The sequence below is a fragment of the Rasamsonia byssochlamydoides genome, assembly GCF_041956645.1.
Source record: "Rasamsonia byssochlamydoides strain NRRL 3658 unplaced genomic scaffold VTN77scaffold_19, whole genome shotgun sequence".
NCBI classification, from domain to species: Eukaryota; Fungi; Ascomycota; class Eurotiomycetes; order Eurotiales; family Trichocomaceae; genus Rasamsonia; species Rasamsonia byssochlamydoides.
In genome coordinates this window covers 145,465-166,827 of record NW_027192402.1, presented here as the reverse complement: position 1 = coordinate 166,827, position 21,363 = coordinate 145,465, and the positions used below count along the sequence as shown (strand labels likewise).

Here is a 21,363-nt window from a genome sequence, read left to right as displayed (position 1 = left end):
CTTCACTTGGCTCAACTTTGCTCGAGAAGAGATATTTCCCGGAAGCTCAAAACAATACTCCATCACAAACCACACTATTACCTAAGGGAGTGGGTACGATGTACCTCCCTAGATAGGTAATTACTCGGAAGCTGACAAATGATCAAGCACATCATATCAATCCATATTAACTCTGGACAGAAAGATAGTTAAATCCAATGCAATTCGATCAATCTGTCAGTAATCCAATAATATTGGAGATCCCGTCCTGGTTCAATTCAATTCTTCCTTTTCACTCTTAGTTAAGACCTCTATCGATTTATCTATTTATCTCTATCTCTACCCCGCCCACTCCGCACGTGCATTGACATCATCCCCTCATTCCTCTCCTCATATCAATTACCATTTCCTTGACAATCATAGGTATAGACAGACGATATAGACAGTACCAATGGCTACTTCTACTTCATCAGAATTCCCTCCTGCATCCCTCCGACCCCTCGTCCAAGAGGTTGCCAATCTGCTGAAAGAGCGGAAGGAGACTATCTCTGTTGCGGAGACGGTATGCCATGATCATAAGCAGGAGAAACACGAATAAATAGCAATCGCAATTGCAATCGCTAATGAATTCCTAAAAAAAAAACAATAATCAATTGGCTAATTGGACTCACCCCTCACCTCACAGGCCGCGGGAGGAATCATCTCTGCCGCATTACTCGCTACACCGGGCGCATCGGGGTTTTATCGGGGTGGATTGACGGTGAGTACATTCACCCATTCATTCATTCATTCATATATGTACTAAGTGATACACAGCTCTACACCCTCGAATCCCGCGTCGCCCTCGCAGGATGGACCTCCGCCGAGGTAGCGAACTACCAAGGTCCAACACCTGCCATCGTCGCCGGTCTGGCGGAGCATGTCCGGTCCACGCTGCAGTCGACGTATACCGTCGCTGAGAGCGGGACTGCTGGTCCCGGGGCAGGGCCGACGAGGAGGACTCCGTGAGTACCTCCCTACCTGACCTATATACCATACCTACCGTGACTCCGTGAGAAACTGATCTGATGAATGTTTTATGTGCATGCAGAGGCTACGTCGCACTAGCAGTCTCCTCCCCGCAGGGAACGTACACACGCGAAATCGACACTGGCCTCGGAGACGATCGGGAGAAGAACATGGTTGCTTTTGCGGCGGAGGCGTTGAAGCTGGTGAGGGATGTGTTGACTGGGGAAGCGAAGCTGTGAACAATCTACTGCCTTAGACTTATCTACCTAGGTAGGTAGGTGGCAATCTGTCTGTCTGTCTATCTATCTAGAAGAAAGAGAGAGAGGAGGGAGGGTTGTTGCGCCGATGAACGGATGGATGAACGGATGATGATGGATAGGTCGAGACATACATTCATATACATATGCATATCTTTCTTACGGACAGGTAGGGTTCTCATTCATTACATTACGAGGATCGAGAAGATTCATTCATGGAAAGTGCACTCAGTGGCCTGGAAACGAAACAATGAGATCACGGATAATGGAATCTACTGTATAACGTGAATAGGTATCTGACGACAATTGAGATAGAATGGAAGAAACTCTAGATCAGGTTGACCTAACCCATATACATACGTACATACATAATCAGTTCTGATCATCATGAGCGGAGGACATAACCTAACCCAACAACCCTTCTGAACTACGACAGGAACTAACTAGAATACAAGTCGGAACTACCTACTCATCCTTCCACGGCAAACTGAACGTCCCCACCCAGTCCTCCACCTCCTGTCGAAGCAGGACGATGTCGGAAATCTCCTCGCCATCCCCGACATACTCCAGGAATGCCTTCAAGCTGGTCGGGTTCTTGCGCCCCTTCGACTCGGCGCTCTCCTTCGCCGCCTTGTCCAGCTTCTGCGTGATGATCACAGCACGGTCAACAATGTCGGCCACACGGCGGAAGTCGTCCGGCTGGAAGCCTCGGGTCGTCATGGCAGGAGTTCCCAGACGCAGTCCACCCGGTTTCAACGCAGACTTGTCACCTGGCACCGTGTTCTTGTTGGCCGCCACTCCACACAGCTCCAGCACCCTCTCAACCCGCGCTCCATCGACGCCGCGATTCTTCAGGTCAACCAGAACCAAATGGTTGTCAGTCCCACCAGACACGATGTTGTATCCCAACCCGCCGTTGTTGACGGGATTGCCCAGTCTCTCGGCCAGTGCCTTGGCATTGGCGAGCACCGTTTCCTGATAGACCCGGAACTCTTCCGATTGAGCCTGGCGAAGGGCAACAGCCAGCGCGGTGATGGTGTGGTTGTGCGGCCCGCCTTGGTGGCCGGGGAAAACCGACGCGTTGATCGGGCCTTCGAGATCATACATTTCCTGGTTGCCCTTCTTGTCCGTGCGGCGGACGCCCTTGCGGAAGAAGATCATCGCGCCACGCGGTCCGCGCAACGACTTGTGGGTGGTCGTTGTCACGACATCCGAGTGAGGGAAGGGCGACGGAATCACGTCGGCGGCGACGAGACCAGAAATGTGGGCCATATCGCTCAGCAGATAAGCGTCCACCGAGTCTGCGATTTGACGCATTCGTGCGTAGTCGATCAATCTGCTGTAGGCGGACGTTCCGGCCACAATCAACTTGGGACGGTACAACAGGGCGAGCTCCTCCAAGGCGTCGTAGTCAATCAGACCGGTCGTCTCGTCAAGACGATACGGCACTGTTTCGAAGTACTTGGAAACGAAGGAGATCTTCTTCGTCGGGGTCTGATATCCATGCGACAGGTGTCCGCCATGGGGCAGATCAAGTCCCATCAGACGGTCGTGCGTGTTGAGAAGCGCTGAGTAGGCATACATGTTGGCGGGTGAACCGGACAGAGCTGTTACATTCGTCAATTGGCTGAATCAAAGGCTGTCAAGCAGCTGGGCGCTCACGTTGTACATTGACACCCCACTCTTCCGGGTTGAGTCTGAAGGTCTCCAAGGCACGCTGCTGACATAGCGATTCGGCTTCGTCGATGAATTGATTGCCTCCATAATATCGTGCTCCGGGATATCCTTCGGAATATTTATCTAGAATTGCGAGTCAGACAACAGCGGGCAACTGCAGCACGGAGACACTGACTTTGCATGACACTGCCTAGCGCGTCCAGCACGGCCTGGGAGGTAAAGTTCTCCGATGGAATCAAGTTGATATAATGCTTTTGACGTTTTTTCTCCTGTAATCGACCTGTTAGTGCCAGAGAATTTCAAGCAGCACGGCGTCCAGCAGACCTTTTGCAGGATATTATACACGGCGGGGTCGGCTTCCTCGAGGTGGGCGGAGAGCAGCTGCGGCAGCGATCAGCACAACGTTGGTTGAATTGAGTTCTTCCAGCAAGTGCACACCTTCTGCTGGCCTTCATGGCTGTCCGACACGCTGCGTCTTTGCAGGGCAATTCTGGAGGGATGGTAGTCTATCTGACATCTGCAACGAGCGGTAGCTCTAGCTCTGGCGGAGCTACCCGACAGCAGCAGCCTCGACGCCTGCCTGCTGCAGCGATTCAAGGACATGGTGAGTGGAATGAGAGGCCGTCAATCAAGAAATAGAACGAAAAGAAGCCACTCCACAATGCGGAGGGACAGGAGCAGCGGGAGAAAGAGGGCACGAGATAAGGACGTCTGCTGTCTGGACCGTGCCGCAGCAGCTCCGCGGAGTGGCAGGAAGAGCAGAGCATTGATCACCCAATCAGCCCTCCGAACTGCTTGCCCGCGGGATTCGGGAAACTGCCCTCAGCGCTATCCCGCTTTGGGTCAGCTGGCCCGTGCTCCAACCACATTCTTTTTTTTTTCTCCGCCCGTTCCTCTCAAAACTTTTTTCTTCTTCTCCTCACACAACTAAATCCAAGATGAAGAGATGGCCTCTACGACTTCCTCAGCTCTCATGCGCTGCTAGTTCCGCAAGGAGCAGGCGGCGCGTGGGCGATGCTGATATGTCCCGGGTCCAACGCACCATCCTACGAGGGGCAATGTGAAATCGTCGGATTGGAGAGTTGTGTTGGCTGCACGTTGATACGATATGACATGGCGCGATGATGCTTTTTTTTTTCTTTTCTGTTTACCTTTTGCACCACCGGTTCTTCATGGGTGGGAAGATCTGTGAAAACTGTTGGTCGCTGTTGCAGTTGATTTGCTTGATGATAAGAGCTCGAGTATGATATGTGTCGTCTGTGCGCTTCATGTGCGCTAAGATCGTCTATCTGATAGGTCCAATGAAGTTCTATATGGATACTGGTATAGAATAGAAATTTATGCGATCATTGGAACTTTTTTCCCCCTCATACTTGAGACCTTAATAGTGCCAACTCCGTCCTGGTCATATAGCATCAAACCGATCCTGGATTATCTTGCCAAGATTTTTGGGTTCAATGAGCTTAACTCTTGTTCAAGTCTCACTCCACCGTGGCACGCCTGATGATCTAAATCTGGCAGCTTCTAGTACTTCTAGAAAACACAGCGATCTCACCCGTGAAGCAGGTTGTTATCCGAGAAAAAGAATTCTATAGAGTAGTATCGACCCCTCTCAAGTTTTGCCAAAAAGGCTTGCATACAGATCAGCCTGTTTTGTCATGATTCATCTTCTCTAACAATTGTCTTTAGTGGTATAATTGACCTAGGAGTTGGAGTACTAGTTCTCAGTCAAAATAAATCGTCTTCATCGTCTGCCCCAAGTTGCAAGGAGGGGGGAAGAAAAGAAAAGGATGAGAGAGAGAAAGAGAAAGAGAAGCAGTCACTTTGTTCGGATACTCTTACTCTGTGCTGTGTTGAGCTCTCATCAACGTTTGCCAACTTGTCCATGACAATCCCTGATGGAGATCGAATCGTCTGATCATGGATAGTCAATATATATATTACACCGTACACCACACAAATTAGGAGCAGCTGCAAACCTGCAACTTGTTCCTAGGAGCCAGTCAGAGTACCTGGCTTCTATGTTTCTATGCTTCTAGACCCCTGACAGTCAAAACGAGTCAATCGGCAGTATGCAGTAACAACAATAGTGTCCATAGGGTCTAGGATCCACGACTCCACACCAGTCCACATGGCACGGAGAGAGACAGCGATGCTCAATTCCGATTCAACCAGAGGTGGGAATTGACTGAGTCCTCAATCTCCACAGTGCTCCATACATAGTCCACTGCTGAAGTTCACTGTTCACAATAATAATGCACTGATGACGATCAGTCTTCAAAGGAAAGGAGAAGAAGAGAGGCTTAGAAAGCAAATAGGAAATGGTAGGAATGCGAATGATATTGAATGCAATATGTAAGATGATAAAACAGTTGGACTCGGTAGTCAATATGACATGGAAAGTATGTACTCGTCCTGGAGAACAAGTTCGAGATAATAGCTGGTCTTTCGTCAGTTGAAACTTTCTGTCAGTGGTTCCTTATACGTCATAGCATTGCCTATACACTGCACTCTCCTGGAGGTGATCTTGGCAGTGACAGAGTTGACACCCTTTCTCTTCTGTATATTGACCATCTCGACTCTGGACGCGTAAGCAGGTGGACAATAATCGTTGATCAGGTCGAACGCTGCGAGGAAGACCAGCCATAGATCAAAGTTTTGCAGGATCCTCGGTGATCCTTAAGGAATCGCAAGCCTTATTAGCGAAAGAAGTCGACGATCTTGTAATTCTTGTCAAGGTGTCCTGTACGGAGTACTCCTGTCAACTCGTCAGTGCCATTTAATTTCCTGCGCATCGTAGGGTAGGACCCCTCGCATCATGTAAATCAAGAAATATCTGCGGTGGTGATCTCCTCGAAAACTGTTGACCAAAGTGATCGAGTGTATCAGCACAAGCGGTTTGTCCTTGATCGTCAGAATTGCCATTGTCAGCTCTGCACCATATAAACCATGTCTTCAACGGCAAAGAACATCATCAATAGCCCCTTGCATATGGACCCATCCTTGCATGGTGCGGAGTACGGGGTACCACGCTGAAGCCAGTTGTACGGGATATTAACTCCATGCGAAAATCATACTGGCATAGGGTCGTGGCCAGACTTTTCTATTTGAAGATCATCAACGTCAGCGTGCATGTCGAAGTCGAACTTTGTCAGGGCCAGCAGACTCACCAGGACCATGGCACCTTCCTTACCCCACGACAGCAAGGCATGACAACGTAGTCAGAGAGTGCTTCTCGAAAGGGTAGTTGGATGGGTCAGGAACTGCCGTGGTCCCATAGAGTTTAATTACGAGAGCAGGCTGCCAATCAGCAGGCGAGCGTGCCTTGCGCTTACCCCCGTAGCGTCACCTGAACCCCCGTACTAAGCAAACTAAGCAACCTAAGCAACCCCTGAGCCAACCATCCCCCCTAGCGCGGCACATCAGTGGAAAATTAACGGACTGGGCAGTTGCTCTGAGAGTGACTAGCAGCGAAGCACTCGATAGCGCTGTTTGGGCACGAGGAGGAGTTTGATGAAGTACGGAGTACTCCGTAGGTATCAGAATCAACAATACTATATCATCGACCAGCTTACCCAAATGTCAGCAGTAACTTGCAGTTGTCAGCAGGGTTAGTCATGATGACTTCCAATGGCCGTATAAGAGTAACAAGATAGTATGTGCATGCGTCTGTGATCTCATGGCAGTGTGCGGAGTATTACTCCGTACTAGAGTCGATAAATCCTGATATCGTAGGTGGAGCCTGGAGACAGCCACACCAGACAACGTGGGAGACTCCAGTTTGTTATTATCAATCAGAATACGGAGTATTATTCTTAAATCCCTTGAGAATTATTGTTGTCAACTGCGGTCCGATCTCTGCGATGAAGTGGTTGGCGTTGATTAGACGCGTGTACGGGCGATTCGCAGGTCACGTCTCACATTTTGGTCTTCGTATCCCTTAGGTACTCCGTAGACGTCCTTACTTGCAAGATCGGCAGACTTACAGGCCTAGACGTTAACCAAGGAGCGTGCAATATTAACTATCCCCCCTCGGAAAGGGCCCCATCGCATCTGCCTGTCCAGGAACGGAGTACCTAGTAGGGAACTAACTAGGCTGACTCCATCGGTAGCGCTCTTAGCCTATTATTACTGTTGTATAAGGGCCCGCCCGTTCCCTTATTTCCCCTGTTCCTCTTCCTCTTCCTCTCTCTTCTTCTCACCACACTCACGTTCCCTCGTTGATCCTCATCGCAAATTCCATCCCGGTTGTTCATAACCGAGTTCATTCGTTTTTGATTACTTTGCGACCGTCAACGACGCTGTCACTCCTTTATTCGAACCCAACTACCTACCTTTTAAACGACTTCTTGTGAAAAATTTCATTTTAAATACACAAACCCCCAACCGTCACGATGCGTTTCTCCGTCGCTGCTATTGCTGCTCTCGCCGCTGGTGCTTCTGCCGCCGTCTCTGCTGGCAGCAGCAGTGCTGCTGCTCCTCAGTACACCACCGAGGTCGTGACCTCTTATGAGACCTACTGCCCCGAGGCCACCAGCTTCGTCCACGGCAGCTCCACCTACAGTGTCACCAAGGTATGATACAGCGGACGCCAGTATCAAAAAAAAAAGACTGGCTGGTCATCTCTGGAGAATGCGAAAACCTTGGCTAACTGGCGACTCATTAGCCCACCACCCTGACGCTGACCGGTGGTTCCTACACCGTCACCCGGCCTCTGCTGACCTCCACCGTCACCTACTGCAACTCCTGGTGAGTCGACACAGATATCCATCTAGACTATCAAATGACAGCGTTCTAACTGGTATACAGCGCTGGCCCGACCGCTCCTGCTGGTTCTTCCGCTCCCTACGTGGCTCCAGTCTACGCCAACAGCACCGTCGCTGTCACTGCGACCCCGACCGTGGCCGTTGCCCCCGTGGCTACCTCGGCGACGGGCCCGGCCATCCCCGAGTTCACCGGCGGTGCCTCTCGCGCCGTCGCTGGTGCCGGTGCCGGTCTGGCTGGTCTTCTCGGTGTGGCTGCTTTCCTCCTGTAAATAGCGTGCACTATCTATCTGATGTGAGTTAGGTGGATGTGTGATGCTTTTTGACAAAGGGTTGCATGCCATGGGTTGGGCGTTTTCATTTCCGTGCCGTTTTGGGAGTTTTATTTTTTCGATTTGCCTCAAGACGGACGTTCAACTTGGATGATTTTGATTGAGTGGATAAGTTGTGTGGACGTTTATTGTATTTGGCCCCGAAGTGACTTATAAGCTTCGATGTATTCAATTTGATTTTTCTCTTTTTGTGCTTGCTTGCCTGCCTATAACAATTATAATAAGAGACTTTCGACTTTGACGAAAAAATAGCACCCGAGGTGGGCTGCCTTATCGATAAAAAAGTACGGAGGACTCCGTATACAACGTAGTCTTGGCTCGTGACGACGTCATCATATAACACATACCATACCATTCTCATTCTATATAACACATATTAACACTATACCAGCGATGAGGTCGCGCATGACGCGGTGCTGGGTCTAGTAGTAGTTCATGTTATCATATGGATAAAGCCAAGATGAGCTCCTTACGATCGAATTGACTTCCCGAGTTGCCATTTGAGAAATAACCCCCTTTTCTGATTCGACTACTATATTATTATTATTATTATGAGGCAAGCAGTAAAGTCATCGATGAATAACAAATATATCCTTGAGTCTTTTTGCTATTTCTACCTATCCTACTACAAGAATAAACAACGACCAAAGCGTTTTTGATTATTAAATATAAGCTAGTTCAAAACTACTATATATAGGTATTAATACTACTTTATATACTTAGTTCTTAGCACCCTTACTAGCGGCAAGATAGTTATGTTATTTGAGGTGCTTATTGTATGAATACAGATTGAGGCACTCATGGATAATACCCCAAGTCACTAACCATATTACTATTCAAGAAGGATGGTTAGATGGTTAGTTAGGGGGGATTAGGTAAGGAATTAGGTGCAGTAGATTAGATTAGTCGCTCTTTTTTTATCCTATTGTTATACCTGGCCTAGTAATCAATGAGAGATATCCCTTGACTGAAACACAAGAAGGAGAGGAGAAGCAATGAGAGGGTTAGGAGTATCGTTAGTACTTACTAACTCTCGAGGGCGATTCCCTTTTCTGAAGTGAAGGGAAGCTGGTATATGGGTATTATTATTACCCTAAGGGGGCACCGTGCTATGGTGGATTGGATAAGGAAGGCCCTGAGCCTCCCTCTGCTGGTTATATGTACTGATTCTGTATCTATCATAGAGGGGGCAGGGGCTCCCATATCTAATCTTCCCTTGTTAAAATAGTCAAAAGACAAACTATTTACCGATCATATATAACACATAACAAACAAACATGACACAAACCAGATATACTCTGTATAGTACGACATCTATATAGATATGACATGATATAATATGGACGGAGATCAAAGTTTTAAAGCTTTGCCTTCGCCTTCTCCATCCCCTCTCGCCTTGCTTTTTCCTCGAAGTACTCTTTCACCCGCGCCCTCGCGACCTCCACCACCTCCGCATCTTCCACCGTCGGAGGCACATTCACTGGTGCCGTATAGTCGCCCTTGACGACCGCGTTCTCGACCAGTTCCCGCAGCACGCGTCGTAAAGTCTTGCCGCTTCGCGTCTTGGGGATCATCCCGCGCCCCTGGATCATGCCGCCTAGCGAGGCGATGGCGCCGATCTGTGAGCGGACCAGACCGTTGACGGCTTGGAAGAGTTCTTGTGGAGGAGTCGCGGGAAGCGGGGAGCTGGTGGCGCCGCTGGATAGTCGCGGCTGGATGAATGCGAATGGGAGGTGGCCCTTGAGCGAGTCGGGAATGCCGACGACGGCGGCTTCGCCGATGTCTGGGTGTGAGAGGATGGCTTGCTCGATTGCTCCTGCGGTTGTTGTCAGAATATGCTTGATAAATGAATTGTTAAAGAACCAAACGAGAACAGGGAAAAGGAGGGAAAGAAAAATACGACTGCAGGGAACTTACCCGTACTGAATCGATGCGCCGCCACGTTGATTATGTCGTCTGATCGCGACATGATATGGATATAGCCCTGTTCATCGATCATACCGGCATCGCCTGTGTCCACCCACCGGCCATTGAACCGCTTCAGGTACCCCCTGTAGAATCGCTCCTCGTCGTTGAACAGCGTGGTAAAGGCTGTCGGGGCCAGGGGCATCGCCATAACGATGTTGCCCATCGTTCCGTTCGGGACTTCGTTGCCGTCGTCGTCCACGACTCGGACGTCAAACCCTGGCATCGGTTTCCCTGCGGATCCAGGCTTGATGGGCAAGGGTTGATGTCCTCGGTCCGCATCGGCATCCAGCTGCCCCAGGGCGCTCTGCAGCGCCAATCCGGAGATAGGTGACCCAGACTCGGATGACCACCAATTGTCAACGACCATGGCACCAGGAGCAGCGTGCTTGGCTAGCAGCTCCTGGAATGTCCTCACAATGCTGGGCTCACTCCTTTCACCAGCGAGAAACAGCGCCCTCAAAGACTTGAGACCACCACGTCGACCGACTTCCTCCAACAGCTTGCTCTCCGGGTCGTCTTTCCGCATCGCACGGAGTGCCGTCGGGGACGTAGAGAGCACATTGACCTTGTTGGCCTCCACAACTCGCCAGAACGCACCAGCATCGGGCGTTCCAACCGGCTTGCCCTCGTAGAGGATTGTCGTCGCGCCCACCAGCAGCGGTGCATAGAGAATATAGGAGTGACCCACGACCCAACCGATGTCCGACGCACAGAACATGACGTCTCCAGGACCTTTGATGCCGAACAGATACTTGATCGAGAAGCTCAACCCGACAGCATGGCCGCCTGCCTCACGAACGACGCCCTTCGGTAAGCCAGTCGTGCCTGGGAATCATGTCAGTATCTTCCTTCATGAACTGAAAAAAACCAGTCGTGAACCAGACCGCTTGTGTAGATAATGTACAGCCCGTCATTGCTCTTCACCGGCACCGGTCCCGCGCGAATGCCTCGCATCCGTGCACTTTTGACGAGCCTCTGCCAGTTCCTCTGGCCAGCCAACTTATCGGGCTGGTTCCACCGCAGCTGATCTCGTTGCCAGATGATGACTTTCTCCGGTTTCCACTTGCTCTTCTCGATGGCACCCTCGACCAGCGGCCGGTACGCCAAGGGCCCCTTGGCACCTTCGATTCCGCATGAAGCCGTCATGATAACTCGGGGCTTGGCTGCTTCGATCCGTTGTGCTAGAGATGTCGCCGCGAACCCACCAAAAACGGCAGCGTGGATGGCTCCCAATCGGACAATTGCCAAAGCTGCGATGAGGGCTGCCGGGATCATGGGCACTGCCAGAGTTAGCATCTGTCCGTTTCAACCAGGGCTGATGGAACATTGACTAAGAGATCCTAGGGGGCGTACAGTAAATGATCACCACATCCCCCTTCCGTACGCCTTCCTCGCGTAACACTCCCGCCAGTACTTCCACCTCATCCTGGAGCTGTCGATAGGTATACGTCTCCCGCTGTCCCGTGACGGGGGACTCCCATACAATAGCAACATTGTCGCCATTGCCATTCTCGACATGCCTGTCCACGCAATTGTAGGTGGTCGAGATCTCGCCGTCTGGAAACCAGCTCCAGTGCTCATGGCTGACGCCGCTCGGGAGCGTCTTGGTTGTTCGAACGAGGGTGCAGGAGGGCTGTTTGTGCCAATGGAGCTGTTTTGCATGGTGGCCCCAGAAGGCCTCCGGGTCGCGAAGGGAGAGCTCGTGGACGGCGTCCTGCGGATGCGGTGCCATCCTCTCCGTTAAGGCTATTGAATGAACAAGTTAGGATAAATGGCTCTTGGGAGAGGAATGTGCAAGAAGAAGTCGTACTATTTTCCCGTCTATTGGCTATAATGCCCCCTGGAAGCTGCTTTTTGCCAGCCAGCCAGCCAGCTATATAGGTAGGTTATTTGGCGGATGTTTTGATTCCTGGAAGAGTACCTGGAGCGGCTAATTCCCAACTGGAGTTGCCTGCCTGCCTGCAAGCAGGTAACCTTGGCAGCTCGGGCTGCGCACACTCGGCCCGAGGGAATTGGAACAACTGAAACAACAACAAGCCAGGATTGGAAAACAATGCCTCAGGAATTTCTACGCCCAGACATCGGATGAGCATGCCACGATCTTTGGCAACTGCCAATCCGGACGAACGGCTGCATTACATTAGGTAGAAAGGGGGAGCTGCTGCGTTCGAGGTCTCATTCCCCGCGGCAAGCCGGGCGATGGGGAAAGCTCCCCCGCACAACTAACTCCGCAATCCGCAGTGGGTAGTGGGTACCGATTTACACTAGCAAACTAAGTACGGGGACGTACCAAATTAACAAAAAATAACCTGATAGCTATCATCATGCAGTACCTACACCTGCTGAGATAGAGGACACGTATAAGTTATTGGAAGTTTGAAAGGGGGCAGACCCAGCGGACTGATTAGGTCTAGTCGAGCCTCGACCCCCGACCACGGATTAAGTAATAGACACGCAAGTAATTTGTAATTTCAATATATTTATACCGAAGAAGAAAGAGAAAGAAGGAAAGAAAGAAAACTACAGACAGGGAAAATGGTGCCGTTTTTGGACCTCAAAACTGAATAATGCAGCCTACAGGGGTATATACGTATCACGTAAGAAGGTACGGAGTGAGTGCGGTAGATCCTTTCCTCCATTTCCCGTAGACATGGTCCATGGGTCTGTCGATATTCCATTGCCGTCATGCCAAGCATGCAGTCAGTCAGTCAGTCAGTCAGTCCATGTAGGACAAACGGCGTATGCAAGACCAGCTGCGGCTGCCGAGGTAGATACAGTCAATTATATATCTCAGCTCCGATCGTTGTCAGTAGATCAACCAACCCAACCATAGTTCCAGATAAAAGCGATAAAAATGACAGTAGCATGTTTGTCACCGCTGCCAATCAATCTATCTAGAGTACACGTGTGACAAACAGCAATGGAGAATGATGGAAACGGCTGCTCGTGCTTACGTAAAGGTAGGTAACCATGTATGGATATGTACTGCCATGCCTACTCCATACATTCACATAATAGAATAATACTAAGACACCTACGACTCTGAGTTCCATAATCACCATGATGAAATAAAACAAATATTATCCACATTGATTGGCTATAGATAGCTGTGCTCTCATAGGGTATCTCATCAAAATATGTGCGACATGCTCAAAGTCCCCAGTATGATATTTTTTTTGTGTTTTTTTTTTCTTTTTTGGTTTCCTTCCTCTTCTAATCTCTTTGGGCGGAGGCTCCTTGGGCAATTGGAAGGTAACTAGGGTAGGACGAACACTTGAGGAAACCCGTCTCTCATACGGCACAAGTAGCCGTCGTGGTTCAGATCGCCCTCCTCTCTTCAGTTCAAACCCATATCCTCGGGAAGCACCGCTGGTAGTGGGAGACATGCAGTGAGCCTAGCAAGTGTCCCCATCTCCTTTCTCTGATCGGTAAAACGTGTATTCCTTTCAAGGCAAAAGCCTGAGACTCTATAGTGGTGGTCCAAATGGCCCCACTGGCTGCGTCTCCATGATAGTAGATGAAATGGTCTTAGCAGGAGTCGAGGGTGAAAAAAGAAATGAAAAAAAAAGTAAAAAAAGAAAATATAAAGGAAAGGCCCTGAAGTCATCTCCGATAGATGAAACCATACATTATGCATCAACCATTAGCCGTGATTTTCGAACGGAGGTCTGCGTATCGGCGACGGTAACCCACGACGTCTTCGAATCTGATAGTCGATGGGACGGGATGAACATGCAACGGATTGCAGGCGATCACGATCGTAGAATAGTCGTAAGGGGGAAAGAAAAGAAAGAAAAAAGAAAAAAAAAGTGTATATCCGGCGCGAGCTGGGAGATCGCCACCACAGTGGTATATCCCAAGTATAAATGTCCGCAAAATATTCACGAGAATGAGACAGCGTTCAAATGCGAAGAAGTCTGGCTTCTAGAAACGAACAAGGTGCGGAAACTTCCCGTCCATGACGCCCTTTCACAAAATGACACACTTCAGGCCACTCCGGTGGCCACGGGACCGATCAGTGCGGAAAGACTTGGGAAATTCTGCATTCCCATCGCGCTGACCTAACCCGGTGGTTCGTCGGTCCTGGGATCGACCATTCTGCTGCTGCTGCCGCTGTTGCCGCAGCAATCGCACCACGTCGTAAAAAGCCTTTTCCACGTTGATGCAGTTCTTTGCAGATGCTTCGACAAACTCACACCCGAGCTCTTTGGCCAGAGCTGACCCTTCCTGAGCGGAGACGGCCCGTTCCATTACTTTATCACTCTTGTTTCCGACCAACATCACCGGAACAGGAGCCGGTGGACCCGACATCGGGGAGTTCAGAGGCGATCCCAGGTAACTGCCGGTGGGGGATCCCGAATTGGCGGACTCCTTGACCATTTGGATTTGATTGTAGAATTTGGTTATGCGACTGAACGAGGCGCGAGATGTGATACTGTACACGAGCACGAAGCCCTCTCCATCCCGGATCCACTGGTCTCTCAACGCGGTGTACTCCTCCTGTCCGGCCGTGTCCAAAACCTCGAGCATGCAGGATTGTTGGTCGATGACGACTTGCTTTCGGTAGGAGTCTTCAATTGTGGGATCGTACGTCTCGACGAAATGGTTCAAACAGAGCTAATCAACCGGTCAGGTCAGTCTCCGCCGGTAGTTCCATTGTAGTTGGAGTAGGCTGATGTAAAGGGCTTTGCGAACCTGAATCGTGAGAGCGGTTTTTCCGACACCTCCATCTCCCAACACCACCAACTTGTACAATGTCATTTTCCCCGACATGGTTGCGACACCTCTCCCCTGGAGAGATAGAACAGCTTGTTTCGACTCAGAAGTTGTGCGCTTTTCAAGAAGTGCAAATGTAACAGACTGCGATCAAAGCCTGTACGGTGGGGTTGATGATTGATAATGCCGTGCGGATATGATAACGCACTGAAAAAATGTGTAGCGAGTTGCGATCTGGACCACGTCAGCAAAGAGAATCAAAAAAAGGAAAGAAGAAAAAGAGGATCTAACCGTCGCCAGCAATTGAAAGCAAAAACACCACGCCACGCCAGAAAGATCGGGGGCGGACTTATTTTGGTAGTATTGTATGGTATCGTACGCTAGACGCGCCCGCGTTGAACACCGCCTGCGTGTGTGTGGTTGTACACGGAAACAGTCGACTTATCGCAGGAAGAACGGCCGAGGTTGTTACCCGTGGGGGACAAGAATTGGACGACGAAGACAGCCCGATGCGAAAGGGCTACTACCACCTGGGTGAGTGGACTGGTGGTTTGGTTGGTTTTTTTTCTTTTCTTTTTTCCCTGCCCGAAGGGTAAAAAAGGGCCTTCCTCTTTTGTGCGTTGTTTCAATTAATTCATACAGGTTTCCAACAATGGTGACATTGGGAGACCGCCAGTCCAGCAGCACGTGAGGGCGCAGGCTGACAGAACCTGCAGGGATCAGATCGATGGATGCGTCAGCCGGTAGAAAAAGGCAGGCAGCTGCGCTGACGTCGACGACAGCAGAAGCGAAAAGAAAAGATAGAGGAAGAGAAAAGGGAACGTTCGACCAGCAACACTTCTTGGTGGGTAGAGACGATCGCGGAGGACAGCGACCAGCGGAAGCGTAGGATGGAAAAAAAGATTCGAGACGAAGGGGGGGAAGAAAATCGCGAATTGGACAAGTTAGTAAGGTCGAAGAGGTTTGCCAGGAGTAGTTACTGCGAACGGCGACCGAGGGCGCGGCCGTGGTAGTGTTAGCAGGTAGTTAGTACGGAAGGAAGAGGGAGGGTTGAGGAGACGGTCAGGCAGGTGCGAGTGCGAGGAATGGAATAGGAAGGAAGCCGTAAAAAGCGGCATGAGCCACTGGAGCCAGTCAGAAGGCACGCCTCCAGCCCTTAAGCCGCGGCGCACGCGGAGAGGGGAAGCGACGGCGGCTGGGTTGGTTGGCATCCGGCAACCGACAAGCGAGAGCCGGAGCCAGAGCCAGCGCCTGGCCCTTCCTCTTTTAACTCCCGCACTATTCATTCGTCCAGCGCGCCGATTCCACATCTTAGGGACTCGCTAACCGCTTTAGCAACCTTCCTATTTCACTGTTATCCTTTTATTACTCCCCCCTCGCTCTCCACTATCCTGTTCCCGCAAGCTCGCTAGTCCATCCACAACGGCGCTCGTGCGGACCCTGACCGGCACCGTCTCGGGCCAGACAAGACGGAGGACCTGCCTGGAGCTTGGACCGTGGGCCGTGGACCGGGAGAGGGGCCCCGCCAGCGAATAAAAATAATCCCCAGGAGACAGTTGGATTGAGAGCGACTGACAGTTCGTCGGTTGAGAGGCTTGGGGAGCGACTGTGACAGGTTGGTTTCGACTCTATACCTGATCGAGAACGGCTCCCCAACTCTATGGATGACTTTCCCTGCCTCGCTGGCGGGCCAACAGACACGGAGTGCCGGTTGCATCCGACCCGATCGAAGGGAAAGGAAGCTAGGGGATGACTTCGGACAAAGCTAGTTCAGCTAGACGAAGTACGGAGTAGAAATGAAAACTTGTCTTTACCTCGCTTAATAATAATCGTAGGAAATCTAGAGAAGCAATTGATCTTCTTGGAATTGTACGTATTATTATTCTTCATCCGATGCTGAAGATTCACCAACTTCTACGAGTTGATACTGAATAACTCCCGCATCTATACTCCGTACTCCGTACGGAGAATGTCCAGGGTTTCCCGAGCCAGAAGCCAGACCGACACAAGCCCCACTCCTCGTGGGTGTCTGCGTCTGTGCACTGGACACAAAAAGAGGGACCTTGAAAATTTGACAGCCGCGTTCAATTGCGAGATATTGTACGGTACGGAGTATGGAGTATGGAGTACATGTATTTCGAAGGGTGCAGGGTAGGAGTACAGGGTCCCGAGCACACTATATACGAATACAACAGGTGGATAGAATAGAATTGATATATGACAGGTCTGGGTGACTATGCCGCGGTGCTACTGTGCCAGGGCAGGCAGGGAGTTACCTAAGGCAAGGAGCGGCTAGGCTAGAACGTGGAAAGCCATGGATCACCGTTGTCATAACCGGTTCTTCATCACCGTCTAACTTTACGACATAGCAGGAAAGTGATCAGCAAGCATTGCCTTGACTATTTCATGATTCTCTCCTATCCATACAGTTGACAGACTCCAGAATTGAAATAAATAAATAAATAATAAATACCCAGTGTTGCTTAACTTTTAGAGGGAACTTCACTCGACCAGTGTTTTAGCGTTCACCATTCGGAAATATCCTGGTCTGTGCTGTGCTTGTAGCCTGTGTTGATCAATCAATCAATCAATCAAAAATCCAGCAATACGGAGTCCTCCGTACTGCGTAGTAAGTAACACGTGGTAAGTTGTAACACTGGTGGCACTGGGAGGCTGGGAGTGGAAGCTCAGTCATAATAATCAGTCAGAGTCACTCTGTAGTAAGCCCCGAGCACATTGCTAGCTAGACTGTGCATTGACATCTATCTGATAAACCATACTCCCATAGAATTGATACAATCATACTTTAAACCCACGACAGGCCATCACACGAGGAAGAGACAGACAATTTTGAAACATCAGTTTCAGCTTCGGAACTTTATGGAATAGGTAATACTATTCTGACCTTACACGTGCCTGCCAAGTTCGACATCCATCTACATATTGTAGGTATGAAAAAGACATCTACCTAGTAGCAGTCCCCAAGAATTGATTGATGCTTGATTTGTTTATTTATTAATTTATTAAATTTACCGATACCAACCCAAAAGTGAAGCTGTGAAACGTTTCAAACGAACGAACAGATGGCCATGCAGCACTGCTGCAGCACGGTAGCATGCTTGGAGCATTGGACCCGACCAGCAGCTGCAGCTGCACCTGCCACCCCATCTACTCCGTACTGCTCCGTAATGCTGCGTCAACCCACTGCCGGCATAGCATGGCATGCGGGGCGTCTGTTTGTTGAACTGTTCGTGTGTCTGTGCTGTGCTGTATGAACGGAGTACGGAGTAGACTGTAGCTTGTAGTGTGTAGCTTGTCTGAAGTCTGAAGAAGTGTGAAGTCTGAAGAAGTCAGTCAGATCGAGACATGAAACTTGAAAAAGCAAGAAAAGAAAAGCGCCTACAAGGCTACACCATTGGTTCATCAACTCAATCAATCATCACCCATTACACTAACTCCTTAAACACATTAACTAAGACAATGAAACTACTAGGTACCTACCCGGCGGTCCGGCTGCTGGAGCTGGAACTGGAACTATGGAGTCCGAGTACGAAGTAGTACCTACCTAGGTAAGTATGGGCCTCGTAGGTATTGGCTGTAGGCTGTAGTTCTTCAATCCTGCAGAGTGCAGCACTGCAGACCAGCCACCAGTAAAGTTTCAACCAGTCAAGTGGACAGTGGAATACAGTAAATAGTATCAATAATAATCAACTATTAATACTCCGTACTCAACAAAATCAAGACAAGATAATAATAAATACTACTCCGTAGTCTCCCTACTCCGTACCGTACTCCTGACCGCCGTTGATTGACCTACTACCTACCTATCAAACTATCACCGCTGAAAATAATAGGAGGCTGGTCAGACTCAGACTCAGACACCGCCGGGACTCCCGAAAAGTTAACGCATGGACTGCAGAGTGGAACGTGGAGTATTACTCCCTGCCACGTTGTCGACTCGAGGCGACGGTCTACGGGGAACGGGGAACTCAACGGGTGCTTTCCGCTAGGGACGGAGTATGGGACTCTATGGAGCCAGGAGGACGGAGTTCGGACCGTAGTGCAATTGCAGACTTGCGTCCTCACACGCTCACATGCTACAGAGGCACAGACCCAGAGTACGGAGTAATCCTTAGTCGTGGTCCGTCGCGTGGAGCTGGATTGTATGTCCTCCGTACTCTGTAGTCCGTACAGCACATAATGGACGGTGAACTGAATCGGCGCTAGGTTGTGTTGAGTCCAGACCTCGTGCTTCAGCCTTCAGGGCCCAGGACAAGTTACAACTTTGAACTATGGCAGTTTTCTTCTATACTACTCGGTAGTGTACTCTGTACACAGACCATATGTTCTTTATCCAATGTCATATGGCGGGAGGGACGATGGATCAAGGCTGTGAACTGGCATCCGTCGCAAACACCTGCTTGACGAGGGCCTTCTTGTTTACTGGGCAAAACTATCAGCAAGAGACCAATCCAAGCATCGATCCAATTCAACAAGTCAACCTACCCTTTCCCATCGCATTCCTTGGAATTGACCCCTCTAATATCTTCAATTCTTGCGGAATCTTATACGCCGCCAGCCGGTCTTTCAGCGCCCGGCGCATATCTATGATCCCCCACGGCTTACCGCCGCGACCAATACCCTGCGATTTCTCAGGGTCGAGGACAACGACTGCGGCTACCTTCTGACCCCATTGCTCTGATGGAAGGCCAACGACTGCTGCCTCGGTGATGTATGGCCTGGAGAGAAAGTTAGCTCAGACTTGTAGGACTAAACCAGAATGACATACAATGACAGCAGTTCCCTCTCAACCTCCAGCGCGCTCACTTTCTCTCCTCCCGTCTTGATGATGTCGACGCTCAGACGACCCTGGATGAAATACATCGGTCCCCGCGCCCATTCGCCGCTCGTGCCTTTCCCACTGCCGGGAACTGTCCGCCGCACGGCAACATCCCCAGTTCGAAACCATTTCCCTTTCCCGTCGTCGCTCTCGATGAATGCCTCGCGTGTGGCTCGCTCGTTCTTGAAATATTCACGGAAGATCGTCGGACCCCGAAGCTGGATTTCACCTACGCGCTCGCGTCCAGCCTCGTCCAGCTCCTCCCCAACCTTGATCACCTCATTCTTCTCCGCATCCCAAAGCCTAGCCTCAACAGAAGGCAGCGGCCACCCAACACTACCGTCAACACGATCTGCTGGATCAAGACCGCAGCTGATCGCCATGCCCACTTCGGTCATTCCGTAGCGTTCCAGCAGTATATTCCCATTGCTCAGCTCCGCCCAGGCCTGCTTCGTTGGCGTAGGAAGAGCGGCAGAACCCGAGATGTTCAAGCGTAGATTCTCTGGTGAAATCGCTTTCTTGGCAGCATCCTGAGTGGCCGGAGCCAAACCCGGGAAACTCGACATGAGTCGATGGTAGATCGTAGGGACGGCGGTCAAGAACGTAATCTTTTCCTTCACAGTCGTCTCCGGCAGAAACGGCGCCGCAAGTCTGTTCCACACTGCGTCGACATTAAAAGGGAACATGAACTCGATTGCGGAACCGGCCAGAACAGGAGTCAAGATCGCATTGACTGTCCCATGGATGTGGTGGAGAGGAAGGAGATGTAGCAGTAGGTCCTCCGGGGAGTACCTCCACGCTTGTATCAGCGACTGGGCTTGCGCTGTCAGTGCGGATTGTGGAATAAGCACCCCTTTCTGCAATGTAGGCGTTAGTGGACACGAAGAACACGTTGCGCAGCCAGTTTTCTTACCGGACGATTCGTCGTGCCCGAAGTATACAACATCATCCCTCCGCGCTGTTGCTCTCCCGCAACGGCTTCGAATGTCAGAGGCTCGTCATTGGTTGAACTCTTGATAATCTTCTTTCTGATATCCACAATCGGCTCCCTTTCGAGACCTGCATTCAGGATCTCCCGCGCCTTATCCCCATACTTCTCCGTAGCCAGCAACACCTTGGCCTCAGAATTGTCCAAGATGTACTTGAGCTCACCAACCGGGAAGGCAGGAGAAAGCGGCAGCGCAATTGCATCACTGGCAAGGATGGACAGAAGCATCACTGGCGCATAACGTTAGCGCTATTTCCCTGACCAGGTATCGAATCAGGGTGAGAAGACGAGCGCAAGAGAAAACAATACCCACGTAGTCGTAGCAATTCTCAGCCAGAAAGGCAATTCGCTGGCCCGAAAGATGGTCTGCACCGTTGACTTTACTCGCAAGCTGCTCCTTGGCCTGGACGACATCTCCGATAAGGTTGCCGTAGGTGAAGGTCCGCCTCGACTTGCTGTGCACTACGGCGGTGCTGGAGGGGTCATGATGGTGGAGAGCGCGAAACAAGGGTATATCTGGAAGGGTTGAGAGCGTCCGGGCGCATTGAGAAGCTTTCCCCAGGCGAGGATATTTGAAGTTGCAGACCAATGCAGCTCTCAATTGGTCTGACGTAGTGCTCCGCGTGAGGGACGAGAGCACGCCGCGACGCAGCATTTGTCACAGCCCGGGAGGTACAAAAAAAATCGGGAAATATAAAAAAAAGTACCAAGCTAGAATCTTCAACCCGTCTATACTGTCATTCAAGATCGACTGTCTCGACTTCGTACTTGTTCAATAGTTTGTATGAAATTCAATCAAGCGTATGATTCAGTCCTCTTACGATTGGAGCTTCGA

At 50.4% G+C, this 21,363-nt stretch overlaps 7 protein-coding genes across 7 annotated transcripts; 3 read left to right on the top strand and 4 right to left on the bottom strand.

Annotated features, from left to right (window-relative positions):
• Window positions 1-430: 430 nt before the first annotated feature.
• On the top strand, window positions 431-1,226 carry VTN77DRAFT_2500 (uncharacterized protein; the record flags this gene model as incomplete). The annotated part of the gene is made up of 4 exons (XM_069418347.1): window positions 431-541; window positions 665-739; window positions 796-983; window positions 1,070-1,226. The coding sequence occupies 4 exons, from the start codon at window positions 431-433 to the stop codon at window positions 1,224-1,226; spliced, it is 531 nt and encodes a 176-aa protein (XP_069279126.1).
• Window positions 1,227-1,709: 483 nt separating this feature from the next.
• VTN77DRAFT_2499 (uncharacterized protein) lies at window positions 1,710-3,524 on the bottom strand (the record flags this gene model as incomplete). Its single annotated transcript, XM_069418344.1, has 5 exons — window positions 1,710-2,851; window positions 2,907-3,044; window positions 3,097-3,190; window positions 3,246-3,302; window positions 3,360-3,524. 5 exons carry the CDS (start codon window positions 3,522-3,524, stop codon window positions 1,710-1,712), a joined length of 1,596 nt encoding a protein of 531 aa, XP_069279125.1.
• Window positions 3,525-5,870: 2,346 nt separating this feature from the next.
• On the top strand, window positions 5,871-6,142 carry VTN77DRAFT_2498 (uncharacterized protein; the record flags this gene model as incomplete). The annotated part of the gene is made up of 2 exons (XM_069418343.1): window positions 5,871-5,938; window positions 6,007-6,142. 2 exons carry the CDS (start codon window positions 5,871-5,873, stop codon window positions 6,140-6,142), a joined length of 204 nt encoding a protein of 67 aa, XP_069279124.1.
• Window positions 6,143-7,315: 1,173 nt separating this feature from the next.
• VTN77DRAFT_2497 (uncharacterized protein) lies at window positions 7,316-7,956 on the top strand (the record flags this gene model as incomplete). Its single annotated transcript, XM_069418342.1, has 3 exons — window positions 7,316-7,495; window positions 7,588-7,670; window positions 7,731-7,956. The coding sequence occupies 3 exons, from the start codon at window positions 7,316-7,318 to the stop codon at window positions 7,954-7,956; spliced, it is 489 nt and encodes a 162-aa protein (XP_069279123.1).
• A 1,418-nt stretch (window positions 7,957-9,374) lies between these two features.
• On the bottom strand, window positions 9,375-11,716 carry VTN77DRAFT_2496 (uncharacterized protein; the record flags this gene model as incomplete). The annotated part of the gene is made up of 4 exons (XM_069418341.1): window positions 9,375-9,832; window positions 9,934-10,809; window positions 10,869-11,264; window positions 11,338-11,716. The coding sequence occupies 4 exons, from the start codon at window positions 11,714-11,716 to the stop codon at window positions 9,375-9,377; spliced, it is 2,109 nt and encodes a 702-aa protein (XP_069279122.1).
• A 2,237-nt stretch (window positions 11,717-13,953) lies between these two features.
• On the bottom strand, window positions 13,954-14,757 carry VTN77DRAFT_2495 (uncharacterized protein; the record flags this gene model as incomplete). The annotated part of the gene is made up of 2 exons (XM_069418340.1): window positions 13,954-14,601; window positions 14,680-14,757. The coding sequence occupies 2 exons, from the start codon at window positions 14,755-14,757 to the stop codon at window positions 13,954-13,956; spliced, it is 726 nt and encodes a 241-aa protein (XP_069279121.1).
• Window positions 14,758-19,084: 4,327 nt separating this feature from the next.
• VTN77DRAFT_2494 (uncharacterized protein) lies at window positions 19,085-21,183 on the bottom strand (the record flags this gene model as incomplete). Its single annotated transcript, XM_069418339.1, has 5 exons — window positions 19,085-19,143; window positions 19,207-19,439; window positions 19,490-20,397; window positions 20,454-20,758; window positions 20,838-21,183. 5 exons carry the CDS (start codon window positions 21,181-21,183, stop codon window positions 19,085-19,087), a joined length of 1,851 nt encoding a protein of 616 aa, XP_069279120.1.
• Between the last annotated feature and the right edge of the window lie 180 nt (window positions 21,184-21,363).